The sequence below is a fragment of the Diuraphis noxia genome, unplaced genomic scaffold (assembly GCF_037042655.1).
Source record: "Diuraphis noxia isolate RWA-SAM2 unplaced genomic scaffold, SU_Dnox_SAM2 contig0001, whole genome shotgun sequence".
NCBI lineage: Eukaryota > Metazoa > Arthropoda > Insecta > Hemiptera > Aphididae > Diuraphis > Diuraphis noxia.
In genome coordinates this window covers 84,527,798-84,547,138 of record NW_028301711.1, presented here as the reverse complement: position 1 = coordinate 84,547,138, position 19,341 = coordinate 84,527,798, and the positions used below count along the sequence as shown (strand labels likewise).

At 24.6% G+C, this 19,341-nt stretch overlaps 2 protein-coding genes across 4 annotated transcripts; one reads left to right on the top strand and one right to left on the bottom strand.

Annotated features, from left to right (window-relative positions):
- Positions 1–1,273: 1,273 nt before the first annotated feature.
- Positions 1,274–11,880, bottom strand: Rpp30 (ribonuclease P protein subunit Rpp30). Its single transcript, XM_015513952.2, has 8 exons — positions 11,668–11,880; positions 6,361–6,509; positions 4,200–4,274; positions 4,059–4,127; positions 2,527–2,721; positions 2,393–2,460; positions 1,770–1,849; positions 1,274–1,703 (listed from the first exon to the last, which is right to left on the bottom strand). Exons 1-8 carry the CDS (start codon positions 11,741–11,743, stop codon positions 1,645–1,647), a joined length of 771 nt encoding a protein of 256 aa, XP_015369438.1. The 5' UTR covers positions 11,744–11,880; the 3' UTR covers positions 1,274–1,644.
- A 64-nt stretch (positions 11,881–11,944) lies between these two features.
- LOC107165622 (ubiquitin recognition factor in ER-associated degradation protein 1-like) lies at positions 11,945–16,222 on the top strand. Of its 3 annotated transcripts, none has more exons than XM_015513950.2 (7): positions 11,945–12,028; positions 12,489–12,546; positions 12,633–12,822; positions 12,885–12,999; positions 13,061–13,215; positions 14,621–15,178; positions 15,990–16,222. In XM_015513950.2, the coding sequence occupies exons 3-7, from the start codon at positions 12,820–12,822 to the stop codon at positions 16,059–16,061; spliced, it is 903 nt and encodes a 300-aa protein (XP_015369436.1). In that variant the 5' UTR covers positions 11,945–12,028; positions 12,489–12,546; positions 12,633–12,819; the 3' UTR covers positions 16,062–16,222. The 3 variants fall into 3 exon arrangements, with proteins under 3 accessions (XP_015369436.1, XP_089072255.1, XP_015369434.1); XM_089216129.1 differs by lacking the exon at positions 11,945–12,028 and adding an exon at positions 12,064–12,082; XM_015513948.2 differs by lacking the exon at positions 11,945–12,028 and adding an exon at positions 12,094–12,336.
- The last annotated feature ends 3,119 nt before the right edge of the window (positions 16,223–19,341 follow it).

Below are 19,341 nucleotides of genomic sequence, written 5' to 3'. Positions count from 1 at the left end.
CTAAAATAAACACATCTAAATATTATAACAGCTATTTCATAACGGGATTGAGACTATATGAAAGGCTCCCTATCATTATAATAAATTACGATAAATTTAAAAACTTTAAGTTTCTTATAAAGAGATGGTTATTACACAATGAACCAGTTATATGAGTGTATTTTATCTATTTTTTGTTAAGTTATTTATTTTGTATTATACCTCGTTATACTATCCTATTTTGTTCATATAATTGTATGATTAACTACTAGCAACAATTATATTTATCATTATCTTATCCAATTATTTATATTACTATTATATTCATTCATATAATTAATTAATTTTTCTTTTTTTCTCTCTCTTAGAGACTCTCGACCATCAAAACAAGGAACTTGTCCTTAGTGATGGGCAAAGCAATATAATTACAAATATGTATATATCTTCCATTGTAAACTATTATTGCTGAATAAATTATTATTATATATAATTTCATATGATATTATAATAATATAACATCGTAGAGTCCCAATTATCCCAAAAGCAATTACCTTGCAGAAAAAGCAATGGGAATTAAAAAACATGATAAAAAAAAGTCTAAAAGTGAGAATCAAGATTTAAATTTATATCTATTCAATTATAGTAACGGGCGTTCCTTGATCTCCAGCACAGATGTTACAAAATAGAGTATTAAGATCAAAAACTAATAGATTAAATAAAAAAAAATTTTAATCCTGATGTAATTGACTGCTCAGTAGCAAATAAAGTACAAAAATACTAGTATGATGAAACACCTACTAATGTTGAACAAGAGTTTAAACCAAATGAAAATATTCTGTTACAAGATAAAGTTTCAAAACTAGGGTCCAAAGCTGTTGTTGCGAATAAAACTAATTGACCAAGATCATATTAGGTAAAGGATAAAAACTAAAAAGGGTAAAATACTTAGGCGGAATACAATATTTATGAAAAAAGTGAATAGCTATAATTTAAGTTTGGATGAAAATGATGATGAAAAAAATAACAAAGAGGTAGTGAAAGTTGAAAATCAAAAAAGTAAGATAGAAACGTTCAATCATTGAAGAGTAGTAGAAAAATCTATAAGATTAGGAATTAATTAAAAAATAATTTATATTGTTTGTATTTAAATTTAAAATTTTGTTTAAAAAAAAATTAAAAGAAAAAACATTGAAAAAACGGACACGTTTTTATAACTCATTATCACCGATAACAATGGGAAAAACATATTTATAGGTAAGGCACTAAATGCAGAGAATATTTAAATAAAAATGTGTAAAATATATATATATATCACTTTAATTAATTAAAATAAAATATATTATTAGTGTTTTTGAAAGCTGATAATTAATTAATATACTAAATATAATAATGTAATAAAACAGAATCTGGTCCAAATAGAACTAATTTCTATGTTAATATTAATAACAAGGTTCAACATTTTAATTATTAGCTGACAATTATTAGGCTTAATTAAAAATTAATGTATTTCATAGTGTGTGTGTGTTGTATTGAATAGTACTACCAGAATTTTACAATAAAAAGGTAAATAATAATAATAAATAATTAATTAATTAATATTATATATATAATACATTCAAAACTTAATATCAATCCAATAATATATGTCAAAAATTGTTTGTAATATTAAGAATTGTTATTCACAGGTTTTAAATGTATCGCAGACTTTCCTAATTTTCGACCATCTGAAATACAAAGTTTACATTATTTATAGTTTAGTGTTAATAAAATAGTGAAAAGATGAAACATACAGCTCTTTAAAATAATTGAATAACATCCTTGAGTGATTGATTTCATTGATAGTTTTCTAGAAAGACCTAGTAAAATACCTCTGAATTCATAGTCAAGTTATATTTATTAAGACTATTGAAGTAATGAATAACAATAAACATGTACAGAAGACGATTAAATTTGTAATGTAGTTTACAAAATATGGTTAGACATAGCAACAAATTTGAATGCATTAATAAAAATAAGACATAGATTTATTACAACATAAATCAATGTTTTATTTAATTGCAGTGCTCGAAATTGCAAATTTTACGAACCGTAATGCTGACAACATATGTTGTTCTTGTTCATTTGTATTGTTGGTCATATTCATATTCATATGACCAACTCATGATAATTAATTTTAAATTTAAATTTATGTTTACAAATCTGATATAAACACATATTTTAGGTACCTAAGAAATTAAGGTCTTAAAATAATTGCCACAATATTTGTATTTTTTTCAAACTATTTATGAGCATTTGTGGATTGCCTATCTGGTGCATTCTGGTCCGTTTTGAGCACTGTTTTATTTTAGAAAATTGCTTTTAAAAATCAATATTTTTAACTTATTAATCAATGAAAACTTCTATTAAAGGATACAAATTCATCACATCATGAGGATTGCGTATGTCTAGTTTATTTGCTGCCCCACTTGTAATTATTAAGTTCTGAAACAGGTGAAAAGTTTAATAATTACAAGAATTAAATTATTAAATTAAAGTATTTTAATTTACTTTTGATTTTCCTTTAATATAAAGTAGATGAGCTAAAGTAAAAGTATCTTGACGTATATTTGAATTAAATAACATTGGACAATAGGATATTTCAAAATAAATGTTTTTTTCAATTGCAATTGTGTAGTCCTTTGGAGTTATAGATGTTTTCATATTACAAGTTATTATATCAACTGATGGTGAAGTGACTATGTCCTAAAAAATTTAAAATAATATATTATATATTATATCATAACATTTAAGTGGACATTATACAAACATTTTTTTCCTGTTTTACAAGTAATTAGCATACCAAATTTACGCTCAGCATAATATCATGTTTAGTTTTGTTAGTTAAAAAATTAGTTTGAAACAACCTATTATAAAACTTGATGGTAACAACTAATAACATTATCTGTGTTAGTATGTTGACTTTTTTTTTTATAATAATTCAGTTTTTAAGTGAGTTAGTTTATAATTTAAACCATATCATATACTCACAACTTATTAAAAAATTAAGCTATGATAAACAATCCCATATACAAACATAGCAATGTTATTACTATCAAGTTTTATAATAGGCTGTTTCACTTTAATTTAACTAACGAAGCAAAATGTGATCTACCTAGAGTACATTTGCTATGTTACGCAATTGTAAGATAAATACCTGTGTAACGTCCTCTCAGAGAAAAATAATTATTATAATAACTTGGTTTTAATTTTCAAATGTTAATAATTTAATTCATTTTCACTTTATATTTATATAATATATAAACCGAGAAACCTATCATCCGGTGGGTTAGTAATAGTAACTCTGAAGATTTCATATTATCAGGCCCAAATCTAAGGGAGAGCTAAGGAGCTTTTGCTCCTTTTTATAAATATTATACATTATTTATCTATTTGTATAATGATTAGTTAATTAACCACATTATCAGTCAAATGAGTACAGGATAAAGAGGTATAGATTCCCATTGCTTTTTTCAATTTTTTTAGACCTGATAATAGTAATCAACTAGTGCATATTAAAACATCGGTCATATCCCCCTTGTCAAAATCATTTGACTGCCACTATTATGCCATAAAACTCATAAATAAAAAATTATAATCTATATTGTTATCCATATGATCTATTATATTATATTATATTTATGTAGGTACTAAAATTTTAATTATATATTGACATATATCTTATGACTGGGAGTCATGTGATTATTGTGTGACACAGAAAATGATATCATTAATAACCATGAGTCCATGACTACCATTAGTAGTTACAAGACATATGCATGTTCCGATGTATTTGCATACCGTGTCGATACTATTAAGGTAGTCCATAGCACCAATGATTAATATAACTATGTTTTTTGAAGAAAAAATGTTACCTTTCTAATCTGCGCCAAAATAATAATTATTATTATTATTAAACACAGTTGAATTTATATGTATCTAAATGAATAATAATTCAAAAATTCCTCAAGAATTGGTACTGAAGGTAATATATTAATAAGTAACAAAGTTATTTATTAATTACGACTTAATATTATTCATACCTGAAAAATTTTATCATTTAATGGTTCTACTGCTAGAATATTATACAATTTGAAATTTTGAGAACTCAACTAAAATACAAAAATAATACAATTAGTTAATTTCAGTAATTATTGTATTCATTATTTTATTTTTTTACTTACAATTTTTTGCAGTTGTCCAATATTTGTTATTTGGATGGTCAAACGATTCAGAATGGTTAATTTGGAGTAATTATCCTAAATAAAAATGAAATACATTTAAATTAAATTTTAAAACAAATTATAAATCATACTATTTTTACTATGATACAAGCACTAAAGTACTAAGGTAAACTGAACCTTTTGTAACATAAATAACAAAATTAATTTTTTTTTTAAATTTAAATTTAAAATTTATTAATTAATTAAATTTCAAACCATGTAAAAAATTCATTAAATTTAAGTTGTCTGTTGATATACAGAAGTTAAATAGATTAAGCTATAGTAGTACACATGGAATTTAAATTAAAAGATTAACCTAACCACACACATTAATACTATCACAAAGTCATAAATGTACATTTTATTCACAATGTTATTGTAGTACTTAACTGTTGTCGCAACTCCCTATTGTATCATTCTTATTAATGTAACTTTCTGATTTATACTATAGACTACTTAATATAAATATAATTTAGTAGTTCTGTAAACAAATATAAATGAGTAAATAATGCCAATTAAAATAAAGATTATCAGCTCTGAATTATTCTGTGTGATTTTTAATTAATGGTATATAATAAAGTAAATGTCATTATACAATTTTGTCAATCTATCTAGATACAAGCCCTGGCATTATCATTCAGTTTCAGAAATATAGAATGTAAGTTAGGTTATTGATATTAGAATTATATTTTATTCATTTCATGTAGATGACTGATCCCACGGAGATCTGACAAATGAAATAACTTTTGTTCTAATTAATATTTTTTAAAAATTTCTCTTAAATATAATTCATAGACACTTGCGCTACATTTTTAGAATACATTTTATTTTTTATTTTTTAGTACTGAAAATAAAAACTTAAAAACGGATAAAATTTCTTTTGAAATATTCAATATAACCAATTTGTAAATCTGATTTTTAATAAAATTTATGTGGTAAAAATACTTATTTAAATCAAATGGCTGATTTTTTACAATTTTTTTAAATATCAATATTTTTGTTAAGTAAATTACGATCAAATTTATGTTAGAAACAATTAATTCAAAAAATGAGTTTACTGACCAAATAATATTATTATAATAAGATAGTAGATACAATAAAAATTAATTAGATTTTCACATTAACCTATAAAATGTTTATACAAAATATTTATAACATAAACTAGATCGTAATTTATTTAACAAAAATATCTATATTTAAAATTTTTTTTTAAAAATCAGCCATTTGACTTAAATAAGTGTTTTTACTATATAAATTTTATTGAAAATCAGATTTACCAATTGGCTATAATGAATATTTTTGAGAAAAAAAATGTATCAATTTTTAAGTTTTTTATTTTCAGTATTAAAAAATAAAAAAATGTAGCGCAAGTGTCTATGAATTATATTTAAAAGACATTTAAAAAAATATATTGATTAAAACAAAAGTTAGGTATTTCATTTGTCAGATCTCCGTGGGACACTCTGTATATGATATAATTAAAGGGCCCAGTGTAGAATTTTCATATTTTCATAAATTCTTTAAAATTTGAAATTATTAAATTCTTAACTTAATTAAGTTATTTGTATCATTGTTTATTTTACATATTATAACAGGAAGTTATTAATAAACATTTTAAAAGAGAAAAATGTAATGAAAAGTATATATAATAATTATTTGTATGTTATAAGACAATTATGTGAAAGTGGTTCTGTCTTCTCTGGCCCAAGAATCAATTATTAAAAAAATCTTAATTTAAATATAATACTATTTACTAACCTACGACCAAATATATACATTTAGGAGGGAAGGGTTTGATACAATGTTTGTATTGCTAATATTGTTTAAATTTGTTTCATAGAATTTTTGGGTTTTGATAAATATTTTTATTTTTTTTATCAGAAAGAACAATTTTTCTTCAAATAATGGTAAAAATTATATAGTAAAAATAGCTTACAATTGACTAGTTTTCAAAGAAATATATTACAAAGGATGTGATTAAAATATGTACAGAGAACAATGTTAATGTGGGTTGTAAAATGTATCCTCAATAAATTAAAAAAATAATTAGTTGTCACTTAACCATTTTTGCCTGTTACTAGCCAATTAATATAATCTACATATAATAAATCACCAAACTCACATTTATTAACTTGGGTGTAGGAACCCAATCTTTTTCTTCATCATTTTCATCATTACATTCTGCAAATTTTCTCTTTTTTTTATTAGAATTTACATTGCCTAATAATGAACAATTTAGTGTAGTGTTTACAGCGATTATGCTATACCCATCTGTGAATAAATATTCCATAAATTAAAAAACAATCATATATTGTAACAAATAATAATACATTTATTACTAGTAGACTATTATTAAAATAATATTATGTTTACAGGAAAGTATGAGAGTTAAAACAGGTTATAACTATAATTATTTTTGTAATAATATTGTGTGATTAGAGGATATTAATATTTATTGATAGTCAGTGCCGCAATTAGCGGGGGTGCTGGGGGTGCATGGCACCCCCAAAAGAGCCCTATCATCATATTTAGGGGGCCCTTTTCAGACATAAAAGATTTTAGATTTTAAACTCATATTACTTTTTATTCCAATTTATAACACATGATGAAAATTGAAATTTTTTGATATCATTGTGTAGTTACGTCCAGCATCTAATATTATGTTTTTATAGTATTGATTATACTTATGAAGATAATATTTTATACTATGAATTTTTAACTACCTATGACTTGAACTTAATATTTTAATATTAATATTTAATATTTTTGTATCGTTAGTTTCAATATTGTGTTAAATAATAGTTTTCGACACTCCATGCTATTATCAATGATGTTATCTGATAAACAATTCTGACAAACAATCAAAAGTTTGAATTTTGACAAAATAAGTAAAAATCACGAAAATTCGCAAATTATTTTCAGATAGAAATTCATAAAAAAATTTCTTTTTAAATCTAAGATTTAAAAATTTAATACAAGATTCCTTACAAGTTTTTCAATCTTTATCACCAAAATATTTTCCACCGGAAATTCAAATTAAATTTTTATGAGCATTTGAAATTTAAATTTTTACAACATTTGATTTTCACTGAATTTAGCGATTTTCTTATTTTGGTGTAACTCTAAAGCAAATGACCAGATACTTGAAATTTTCACTGAATGTTTAGATAGGCATTTTATATAATTTTCAAAATATTTAGATTTGTTTTAACCTGTTTACTGACATTTTAATTTTTCAACTTTTTTTCTATAAATATCGATAAAAATGTATTTGTTGAATAGAAAAGCTTGAAAATTTAATACAAGGCGCCTTTCATATTTTTACAATAGCAGTTGAAAAATTAAATAAATGCATAGTCACAATTTTTTTTTATAAGCATTCAAAGTTTGAATTTTGACAACATACGTAAAAATCACGAAAATTCGCAAATTATTTTAAGCTAGAAATTCATGAAAAATTTTCTTTTTAAATCTAAGATTTGAAAATTTTTAATAATCTATAATACATATATCCTAGACAGATAAACCGTCTTCGCTCAGAATCGTTTTTCGTATACAATGATATAATATCATTAGATTCAAATTTAATTCCATTCATAACAGTAACCCACTCGTAACCTACTGTACAGCAGAGTGACATGCACGACTTACCAGCTTTTTTTATATTTAATTTAATTAATTTATATTATAATATATTTGTACCTATTTCTATTTCCTATTGCAGTTAACAAATAATATAATTAACATTTTATTCATTCAAATTTGTAGTATAATACTATAATAGGAATGCTATTTTAATAAATTGTATTAAGGTACATAATGCAATGTTTTATTTGTACTTACAAATTAAAACATATCGATTGAGATGAAAACACATATAGTTTTAGGTTTACAATGGAGGCCTATGCATAAATTATTTGATCTGTTTTTGTAAGGAAAATTATTTAAAATCAAGTGATAAAAATTGTTTTGCTTTTTAAAATTTGTACTTGGTAGTTGGTATGCACTATGGATAGGCATTATCAATAAACATGTTTAGTCCCCTAAGATGGTAAACGAAGTGTCTTTATTATTTTTGAGGTTTTGTTGTTACCAGGGGGTTTAAACCTACCCTTAATTGCGATTTTGGTGCTATTACTGCTATTCAATTTTGTAAAACAAAAGTTTGAAATAGGGGGCCCCAAAATTTGATTCGCACCTGGGCCTTTTTATCTCTAGTTGCGGCACTGTTGATAGTGTATATTATATTAGTCAAGATTTTATTAGTCATAGAATGGAAGTTCAATTATAGAAAAAGTGGATAAGTCATGGATGTTGCTCTGCTGTACAGTAGGTTGACAACTTGTAACTTACAAGTGGGTTACTATAATGAATGGAATTAAATTTGAATTCAATGATATTATATCGTTGTATACAAAAAACAATTCTAAGTGGAGACAGTTTATCTGTTTAGGATATATTAGAGATTTTTAGAGATTTTCAAATCTTAGATTTAAAAAGAAAATTTTTTATGAATTTCTAGCTTAAAATAATTTGCAAATTTTCGTTATTTTTAGGTGTTGTCAAAATTAAAATTTTAATTCTTGTAAAAAAAAAAAATTATGACTGTATTTATTTTATTTTTTAACTGCTATTGTGCAAATTTATTAAGAGCCTTATATTAAATTTTCAAGCTTTTCAACCCGACAAATAAATTTTTATTGATATATTAATTTAAAAAAAACTAATAATGGTCAAAAATTGCATATGCCTATAAATAATTCAACTTAAGTTGAAATTTTTTGCATCGTAGATGGAATATACTTATATTCGGTGAAAATTTCATGTATCTATGGTAATTTGTTTTAAAGTTACATCAAAAACAAAAATCGATTTTGTCAAAAACTGATTGTGCGTAAAATTTCCCGTTTTTCTCTTAATTTTTAGTTTGTTTATTCCGATTATTTAGAATAATATTGAGAATTTTTTACTTTTGACCCCCCCCCCTTTCAAGTACCAACTAGATTCACTTTTTGATCGAATGAGGTACTGAAGTCGAAAATCAAAGCGCTTTTACTGCCCCAAAACGTGATGACAGACACATAAAAAAAAACACACACATCGTGGTAAAATCAATACATTCCTCGCTCTGCTCAGAATCTAAAAAAGCTAAAAAATATCACAATGCGAGAAATTATCATAGTATACGATTTGTTAAGAACAATAATAAAATATATTCTAAAATAAGAAAAAGAAGCAAAATATTCTCTGATGTCCAAAATTTGTTTTAATATGCAAAATAAATTTATTCCTAAAAATTCTATGACGGATAAATCATTCACATTTTTTATCCTCAGAAAGTTGCATAAAGCTAGTTAAAATATGTCAAAACCTAAAGATCTGCTATCTATTACTAACTAATAAGTATTTCTAATTTGTGTAACAAATTTCGAGCAGAAATAAATTAATATGCAATTATGATTTTAATATTATTTATATAGCGGTTAAGCTACCTCTGAAATAACAGTTTCAGTCTATTTTCTAAACCAGGGGACAGCAACATTTTTACTGATGTGGGCCATATTTTTTATCAGTTTTTCATTGAGAGCCACAGACAAATTAAAACAAACAGTATGTAGCATAATATGTTATATTGTATTATATTTATGGATAGCACCAATTATATCATGAGTTTCACATTATGAGATTGTCCTTAATTAATATTGAATCAAATTCATTAGGTAGAAGAAAAATTTAAAAATAATAACTAATTCACTCTTAAGTGCAAGAGGAAATTTAGTTTCTATTGTGATTTTTGATGATTAATTTTTCCCTCTAATTTGTTTATATATGCTTTCATAATGGATTTTGATATTCATAAAACTGTATTTACTTTTAGGAACCCGTTTGTCGCTTAATCATGAACAATATTTTTTTTTTTAAATTTAAGTAGGAAGGTACCTAATTAAAATGACTGCTTACAATTTATATAAGTTCTATCGGAATCAGTTATCATTTTTTCAGCATAACTTTTAATGCATTTAAAATCTGTTTCAAAATGACTTGAATAAAATATTTTTAATTTATTACTTTTTTTTAAAACATTGTTGTTTTGCAATTCTATGACTTCCATCTGTAAATTAGATTCAACAATGAGAATGTCAACTGAAAAAGGGTTTTAAAAAAACTTTATTTTTTTCACTTGTATATATAATTCAGGAAATCTTATTGAAAATTAGTTTTATAGATTTTCAATTATATTAAAAAAATTAATGTAAAATATTGTTTGAATCTATAAGCCTTAGCCATACACTTTGCCTTAAAATAATTTAGCTATTTGTCCAAAATTTGGCGTTTATTTGCTTATTAATCATTTAAAAATAGCCCAATTAATAATATATATTATACAGAGTATCCCATGAGCCATGAGGATTTACCCATTGCATATCTCCCAAAATAATGGTGATATCGAATTTCTGGTTTTGTAATAACTAATAAGACTTACAGGGATAAGAACTTCAATTATTTCATATTTTAATTTATTTAATTTAATGTTTTGGTAAAAAAAATTAAAAAATATATTTTTTTACTTAATTATTTCCAAAAAAATTGATCATAGCAATTTTGTAGAGCTTATTTTTCTGAAAATATTGACGTTTCAAAATTTTATTCTCATTAATTTCCTGATTTTTAATTTTTTTTTTAGTTTTGAGAAAAATTGTGAATTATTTAACACCGTAATGTTATCAAACATGTGACCCACCGCGCCGCGCCGCTCGCATTCCCATACGGCCGGCCTAATACTTTCCGTGTTCCTAATAGTTTTAAATTTATAATCATATTTTATTACTTCAAAACTAGAAAAACTACTTTTGAAATGGTTAGTTTGGGTTTTGGGTTTTTGTTTAATTTTGGCAAATTTAAGTAAATGTTATTTTTCCGAAAAAACAGTTATTGTCAATGAAAATCAAAAGGGTACTGGATATAAAAGCTATAAATAAATTATTTATGAATTCAAACTTATCAAACTTTATTATTTTCAGAATTTTATTGAAAGAATTATTAATTTATACTATTATGATAATGATCATATAGTACAATTTTGGTTGACATGTAAAATATATTATTATTTATGGAAAGCTACCTTAAATAAATCGTAAGAGTAACAACAACGATAGTTCCAATCACGTTCTTTAAATATGAAGATTTAATATCCTGAAATAAAATCTAAATAAAAAAAGGGATCCTTGCACAATAATATCTCTGAACGGGCCTGGTTACACTGACATAGTCTTATTAATATATTGCAGTCAAAAAATACGCTTGAAAAATATAAGTCATGCCTGCAAAACAGACAGATATTATATTTATTAACACTATCATAATCATAAACCTATATGTATATCATGGCTTCTGCTTGGGCTGAATAGAAAAAAAAATTGTTACTCACGTTCAATGTAAGCATCGATAATGTCATCGTTCACCCTCTCGACGCGTAAGTCACAGTATCCATAAGGTGTTTTCATTTTTTTTTTTTTTTTTTGTTTGTCACATTAACATGATGATTAAGCAACAACAAAACAAGAGATGAAATTTTTTGATGCCAGTTCGTTTTAAAAACCACCAAGGCACCAAATTAATGATTATCACGTTTTTACGTTATCAATTTATCACTTATCTGTTATCGTCGTACACAATATCATTATGTACACTATACCAGCTATAATGGCATAATTGAAGGAACATGGTAGTGGTTCCAGGCGTCCAGCATCCACACGAATGAGTGGCCTAAATTTAATTAATGAGAAAACGTACGATTACAAATTTATATAATAAATAATAATATAATATAATAAACTTTCTAGGTATTATTTTATTTATACAATGATTTGAACTTTGAAGTGTTTGCACCATCAATATTAAACTATTGGATGTGACTAATATATAGAAATTTGTTGGCCAACACAACTGATATCATTGTTAACCACAGCGTCATTGCACCTCGATTCACTCTTGTCGGTGTTCATTGTTCGTTTCTTTATCTCTCAAAAGCTTAAAGAAGCTATAAGTGAAAACTGAAAATCATCGTTTCTCTTCTTCGTTATATTCGTCCAAAAGCGTATGTAATGAAAATTGGAATATCGTATCCATATGTTTAATATCGGTGGTTTATATTTTGCATTGAAATACGATAATTATATAACAATTTAACATTTTAGTAGAGTGATAATGTTATTTGATATGTAAATGTATAATATTTGTTTTATATAGGTACATATTTTTACACCATCTCTAGACCGCTGAGCGCATAATACAAAAAATTGTATGGGTAAGGTTATATTTAAGTAAAGTTATGGATTTGATATGATTATTCATAAAATACAGATATAATATACTATTTATTTAATTATTCAGATAACCGTGGTGACTATCATTTTGTGACTGCTTTACAATTTGTATTGTAACCATACGTAGTGTATCACAATAACATTTCACATTTTCACATGGTAATAATTGTTCATACTGATGTTTGGCTGTGTTTGAAACATTCTATAATTTTAATATAATAATTGACAATAATTCATAATCAACTGAAAATACAATGGTAAGGAAACTGTTAACTTCCCGTCATAGTATGAGCTCTGAACTATTTTAAATATATTTCAGTTTTCCTTGAGTTTATTCAATGATATACTTCGGCCATTCAACACGACATACAGATGCTGGTCGGTGTCAATGCTTCCTGGAAGTGAACGAGAAGATGTTGAACGTGGTGGAAAAAGTAAATCACTATTCTATTTTTTTATATTATACTATTATTATACCTAACGCTATGATTTCAGTTATAATGCCCCCATCTGCTCTGGATATATTGACCCGGTTAAATATCAACTACCCGATGTTGTTCAAGCTCACCAATAACAGAACGAACAGACAAACACATTGTGGTGTATTAGAGTTCATTGCAGATGAAGAAAAAATATATATTCCTTATTGGGTATTATTTAAAATTATATATATTTATATCTATATTCAGTTTTGTAAAATACTTGAGTAAAACACTGAAATGTGTAAATTTGGAAGGAGCTAAAAAATAACAAATTTGACCCACTATCAGAGCAATATTGATCCTTTTTTATTATTCTGTATTAGGCAAAATAATACATAGATTAATTATTACTAAAGAGTAGATTTTATCATTCTTAAATCAAATTATTTATTTTGTCTAAAAAAAATTGTAGCTAGAAAAATTCTCAATTCAAGAAATTAAAAAAATATCTAATTTTTTATGAACAATAATAAAATATTTAAAATAGGTTAAATATTCTCTTATTTCCATTATATGTTTTAATAGGTATACAAAATACATTTTTCCTATGAAATCTGTCATGGATAAATTGTCCACATTTTTTATCCTCATAAAGCCGTATGAAGTCAGTATGTAGAAACTTAAAGATCCACTCTTTAGTTATTGCTAAGAATTTTATTATTTATTTTTATATGATTTCAGTAAATCTAAAATTAACCTAAGACCTGAAAATTAATTTGATTGATTTCTAAAGGAAAAAATATTATATGAAAATCTCACAAATGCCTTTACTTTTAAAAAGTAGTATCATTTACATGACTATATTTATATTTCGCTTAATATTATACATAAATCAAGTTAAAATTCTTTACTGTTAATTTTTTTTATTAATTCATATAAAATCTACTCAAAATGCTGAAATCATAAAACTATAGTTATTCAGTGTGAAAATTAAAATAATCATTTACTTAAACTAAATAACTCTAATTAAAATAAAAATGAAAGATTTTTGCAAAAAATTACATGAGCATTGGACTAGTTTTGAATTAAGACTTTCAGTAAGAAAGTCTCTTGGATGAGTTTTGAATTTAAGGGAATGTCAGCACACTGTTTGTTTTCTCTCTCTAGCCCACACATAACATGAATAAAATGAATTCACCAAAAATAATTTTTTTTTTTTTTGTTTCTGAGTAAAATCTTGGAGTTAAATCACCCATCATCAAAATAATATAAAATAATATTATTGAGCGTATGATATATCAAAAATTTATCTCAAAATGATATTATATCCATTTAAATTTAATGTAAAAAATGTATTTTTATAATCAAATAATAATAAATACAAAACAAATACATCAAACTCTCAAAATGTAAGCCTCCTTTATGTAATAGATGTTTTTATTCAATAATTTTTCAAAAATCAGAAAATAAGTGGTTTTAGGAGAGTACATTTTATTTATGTTGCACTTTAGCCTAAAAAATAACAAATGTTTGACATTCTTTTAAAAAAAGGTTATCAGTGTGGAAATTAATTTAAATTTGCTTTTATAAACATTGTGACCTTCATGTCTAATATCAATTTTATTTTATTTAGATGATGAAAAACCTATTGCTAGATGAAGGAGATATGGTGCAAATTGAAAGCGTTTCATTAGAAGTAGCCACCTTTTCAAAGTTCCAACCTCAAAATTCTGAATTCCTTGATATCACCAACCCAAAAGCTGTTTTAGAAAATTGCTTGCGCAATTTTGCTTGTCTGACTACTGGTGATGTAATAGCAATAAAGTACAACCAAAAAATTTATGAAATGTGTGTGCTAGAAACTAAACCGGGGAACGCTGTTAGTATCATTGAATGCGATATGAATGTTGAGTTTGCTGCACCAGTTGGTTATGAGGAACCTACTCAGATAAAAAAGCCTGCTGCAGAAGAAATGATGGTTGATCCTGCTGATTTAATGCCAGAACCAACTGGATTCATCGCATTCAAAGGTTCGGGCAATCGATTAGATGGAAAAAAAAAGAAAGACAATTCTGACGATCAAACGAATCAATTTAAAGCAGCATACCGAAGAGGTATTCCAGATTATGATTATAACATCGGAACTATTCAGTTTATAAGGAATATTCGCCCTGTGACTAAAGACAAAGAAGTAATTATTATTGCAATACATTAATAATTTTAATTCTATTAAATTAAATCCAATAATCCATTTCACCTTAGTACTTTACTGCAATAATATACAATATAAATACATTAGAAACCGCTTATCAGGATAATTAATACAATCGTGTTATTGAATCAACCAGACGGAGCAACTGTTCATAAGAACATTGAAAATAAACAGGGTTATTAAAACATTACATTGTTTATTTAAAACAATTAGCCTAAGATCAGTTGACATATGCACCAATCATCTGGCAATAACAAATATACTTTAATCTTATCCTTGCTGTCATGACGTTTATTTTTATTGTTAGGTAAAATAAAAATAAATATACATACTTTTTTTAAATTACATAATTAATAATTTATTGTACTCGTATATTTTTTTTGATACAAATGTATTAAATACAATATATATTTCATTTGATTTCAATGTTTTCATAGTACAAATTCAAACCAATCACTTGTTAGAAACAATCTGTTAATCGGTTAACACATTTCACCTTAATCTAAATGTGTTCCTAATAAGGGGCTTCTACTGTACCTACTTCATTAATAAATCCCTAATGACAACTAATCTGAAATTGGATGTGATGTCTAAACATTATACTGATCATAAATTAGTCACCTTGACTAAGACTCTTTTGTGGAATTAATTATACAAACAAAAATATTTTTGTGATAAAAATTAATGGCTATTTGTTATAATTACAACAAATAAATTTACCATTTTATTATATTATAGTAAAACTGTATGATTGAAGTTTATTTAAATGACTAAATATTTTTAATTTCAGGGTGAAAATCAAGAAGGATTTAAGCCTTTTGCAGGTTCTGGATCAATACTCAAAACCAAAAAAAAAAAATAACGTAATAATTATCCTTTAAAGCATGTACAAATATTTTTAACATAAAAGTAATTCAATTTTAAATATTGTATACATTTTCAAGATAATTCTATGTTTAATTGTAAAATGGTTTTAATACGGTGATGATTCTCTAATTAAAAATAAATATTTTATAAATCCAAGTATTGACAACATGCTTATTGTAGATATAATTATCACAGAAAAATTAAGAAATTTATAGAAGTCTTAAAATTATACAATAATACTATTGTCTGTATTTTAAACGATTAATTGTTTTTATTTTATTTTTCGCATAAGTTATTTGCGATTAATACATTATAGGTAATTACTGAGCAAAATTACAAGTTTGTGACAAATAATTCGTTAAAAATTAAATTTGTTATCAAATCAATTAAAAATAAACCAATTATTTCTAATAATCATTATTCAATATCACATTTAATATGACTCTTGAAATTATAAAAGAAAAACATTAGATAACTCAAGCAAAATGTATTAAAAAGGATATCATTTCCTCATGTGATATTTTTGTTTTATAAACGTACAACATAGCAAATTTACATTTATTAGTTTTAATATTATGCTGTTTGTCTTGGCATTTGAGTGAACTGACCTATTATCAAACTTGAAGGTAAAAATATTATCTGGATTTTCTCATTGGTTACTATAATATTTCAATTATCTAGTGAATTATGAATATATAAAGAATTAATACTTAAAATTGATCACAATTCACTTGAAAATTAAAATACTGTAAAAACCGACAAGGGAACACAGATAATGTTCTTACCTAAAAGTTTGACTATTGGCCATTCACGCTTATGTCAAAACATTCAAAACTAACAGGACACTATTGAAACTAGCGAATATTTTTATTTGATTTAATGGTCATTAAATTTTAAAAAAAAATTTCATGTCATATAATATAATATTAATTAAGTTTCAAGCACCAGAATATTGTTATAACTTATAAGTTAACTATTAAGATGGAACATTTAAAATCGAAATAGGAACAAAATAAAATTTCTGTTAGGGAATAACTCTATATTCTTTTTTAACCACAAATCTTGAAGTGCCAAAAGAAAGTCACTTTTTTAAAGTTATTAGTCACTTCAATAGAAAATAATACGTCAACTATTATTTACATTTTTTATTGTTATAAACTACTCCTCCCATGTTTGGAACAAAAATCTTTAGAACCAAATATTTGTATCATTGATTGTAAATACTAGTAAAATATTTAAATGATTAAACTTACTTAATTAATTATTTTAATTATTTAATATCATAGTAAAATTTATACAATATAAATTATTATTAATAAATCAATATTACACCGCTACCTTTTTAAATTTAAAAAAAAAATATTCTCATCCATAATTTATAGTTATATTATAATTATATTTATATAATATATATTATATATATATATATATATATATATATATATATATACAGGGTGATTTTTTTATCGAAGAACACTCATTATTTAAAAAAGTATTGACTTTTTTCAAAATATTTTTTTACATAGTTTCAACTTGTTGAAAAACGAACGTTTTTATTCAGAAATTATATTTTTAAATGTTTTTTATACTTATCATTTTTTAAGTTTTTTACTTTTTTGAATGACGACATAGAGTTTTAATTTCATATTCCAAAGCAGAATATTTTTCTAAGTATTTTGATTCATAAAAATCGAATTTAGGACGAGTAGTTTATGAGTTATAAGTATTTAAAGTTTAGATTGGCAGAGTGGAGTGGTACGGGGTTACCCCGCAAAATGTTTGTCCACTACTCCGCTTGTCTAAACTTTAAATACTTATAACTCATAAACTACACGTCCTAAATTCGATTTTTATGAATCAAAATACTTAGAAAAATATTCTGCTTTGGAATATAAAATTAAAACTCTATGTTATCATTCAAAAAAGTAAAAAATGATAAGGATAAAAAATATATAAAAATATAATTTTTTAATAAAAACGTTTGTTTTTTAACAACTTGAAACAATGTAAAAAAATATTTTGAAAAAATTTAATACTTTTTAAAATAATGAGTGTTCTTCGATAAAAAAGTCACCCCGTATATATATATGAAATATAATGGAAGCTATGCAACTATTTATCTATTGCCTGTTTAAATTTGAAATTTGGAATAATAATAAAGTACTAACATATAGGCTAGTCCATAGTTAAATAATCACAATAGTATGACTTGAATACACTAGTGATTTAAATCATTGAGTATAGATAGTATCTATACTCAATGCTTAAAGTTAAAAAAAAAACAGTCTAGATGACACTTCTTATGTATCTTGCTTATTCCAGTAGTATAGATGCATAGCCGCATAGGTGTAATATAGATAAAATAAATTCTCAGTACCTCTCTATTTTATTTAGATAAATGAAACTGTTATCATTCAGATATGCAACCTTAGCCTACTTCGATTACTACGAAATAGCTTCATTTTAATATCATAATATTTATGATATTGTTTTACTATATGTGTTAGTAAAAGTAAGTAGTACTCGCATAGTAAGTAGGATAAATTAATTTTTGCAGAAAATATTGCATTTTAAAATATCATTATATTTATAAAATAAAATAAAATAGCACTAAAAAGTTTCAAGTAGTTACCTAGCTACATATAATATTGATAAGTTGCAACTGACAAGACAGTACTTAATATCATTATTCTTAATAAAATATTTAATTTTGTTCGAATTTGAAATTAAAATGTGTATGAAAAACTATGTTTATATTATATAACTACATATCAATAATTCAGTTTTAAATTTTGAAATCTTATCTAAAAAACAACTTTCTTGATTTTGATGAATTTTTCCAACACTTAAAATTCAATACAGGTGTCCCAAAGAGATCTGACATTTTGACAAATGAAATAACTTTTGTTCTAATCAATATTTAAAAAAAATTTCTTTTAAATATAATCCATAGACACTTGCGCTACATTTTTAGAATACATTTTTTATTTTTTATTTTAGATTCTGGGTGGAGCGATGGATGTATTGATTTTACCATGATGTGTGTTTTTTTTTTTTTGTGTCTGTCATCACGTTTTGGGGCAGTAAAAATGCTACGATTTTTGACTTCAGTACCTCGTTCGGTCAGAAAGTGAATCTAGTTGGTACTTTGGGGGGTCAAAAGTAAAAAATTCTTAATACTTTTCTAAATATTCGAGAAAAACAAACTAAAAATTAAGGGAAAAACGGGAAATTTTACGCACACTCATTTTTCGACAAAATCGATTTTGGTTTTT

Coding starts and splice junctions, on each gene's coding strand:
- Rpp30 (XM_015513952.2), bottom strand. CDS start 11,743: ATGAAAACACCTTATGGATACTGTGACTTACGCGTCGAGAGGGTGAAC. Junction 6,510..11,667: donor TATCGATGCTTACATTGAAC/GTGAGTAACAAT, acceptor ATTTATTCACAG/ATGGGTATAGCATAATCGCT. Junction 1,704..1,769: donor TTCAATTATTTTAAAGAGCT/GTATGTTTCATC, acceptor TTTGTATTTCAG/ATGGTCGAAAATTAGGAAAG.
- LOC107165622 (XM_015513950.2), top strand. Junction 13,000..13,060: donor TGTTGAACGTGGTGGAAAAA/GTAAATCACTAT, acceptor CTATGATTTCAG/TTATAATGCCCCCATCTGCT. Junction 15,179..15,989: donor CTGTGACTAAAGACAAAGAA/GTAATTATTATT, acceptor TTTTAATTTCAG/GGTGAAAATCAAGAAGGATT.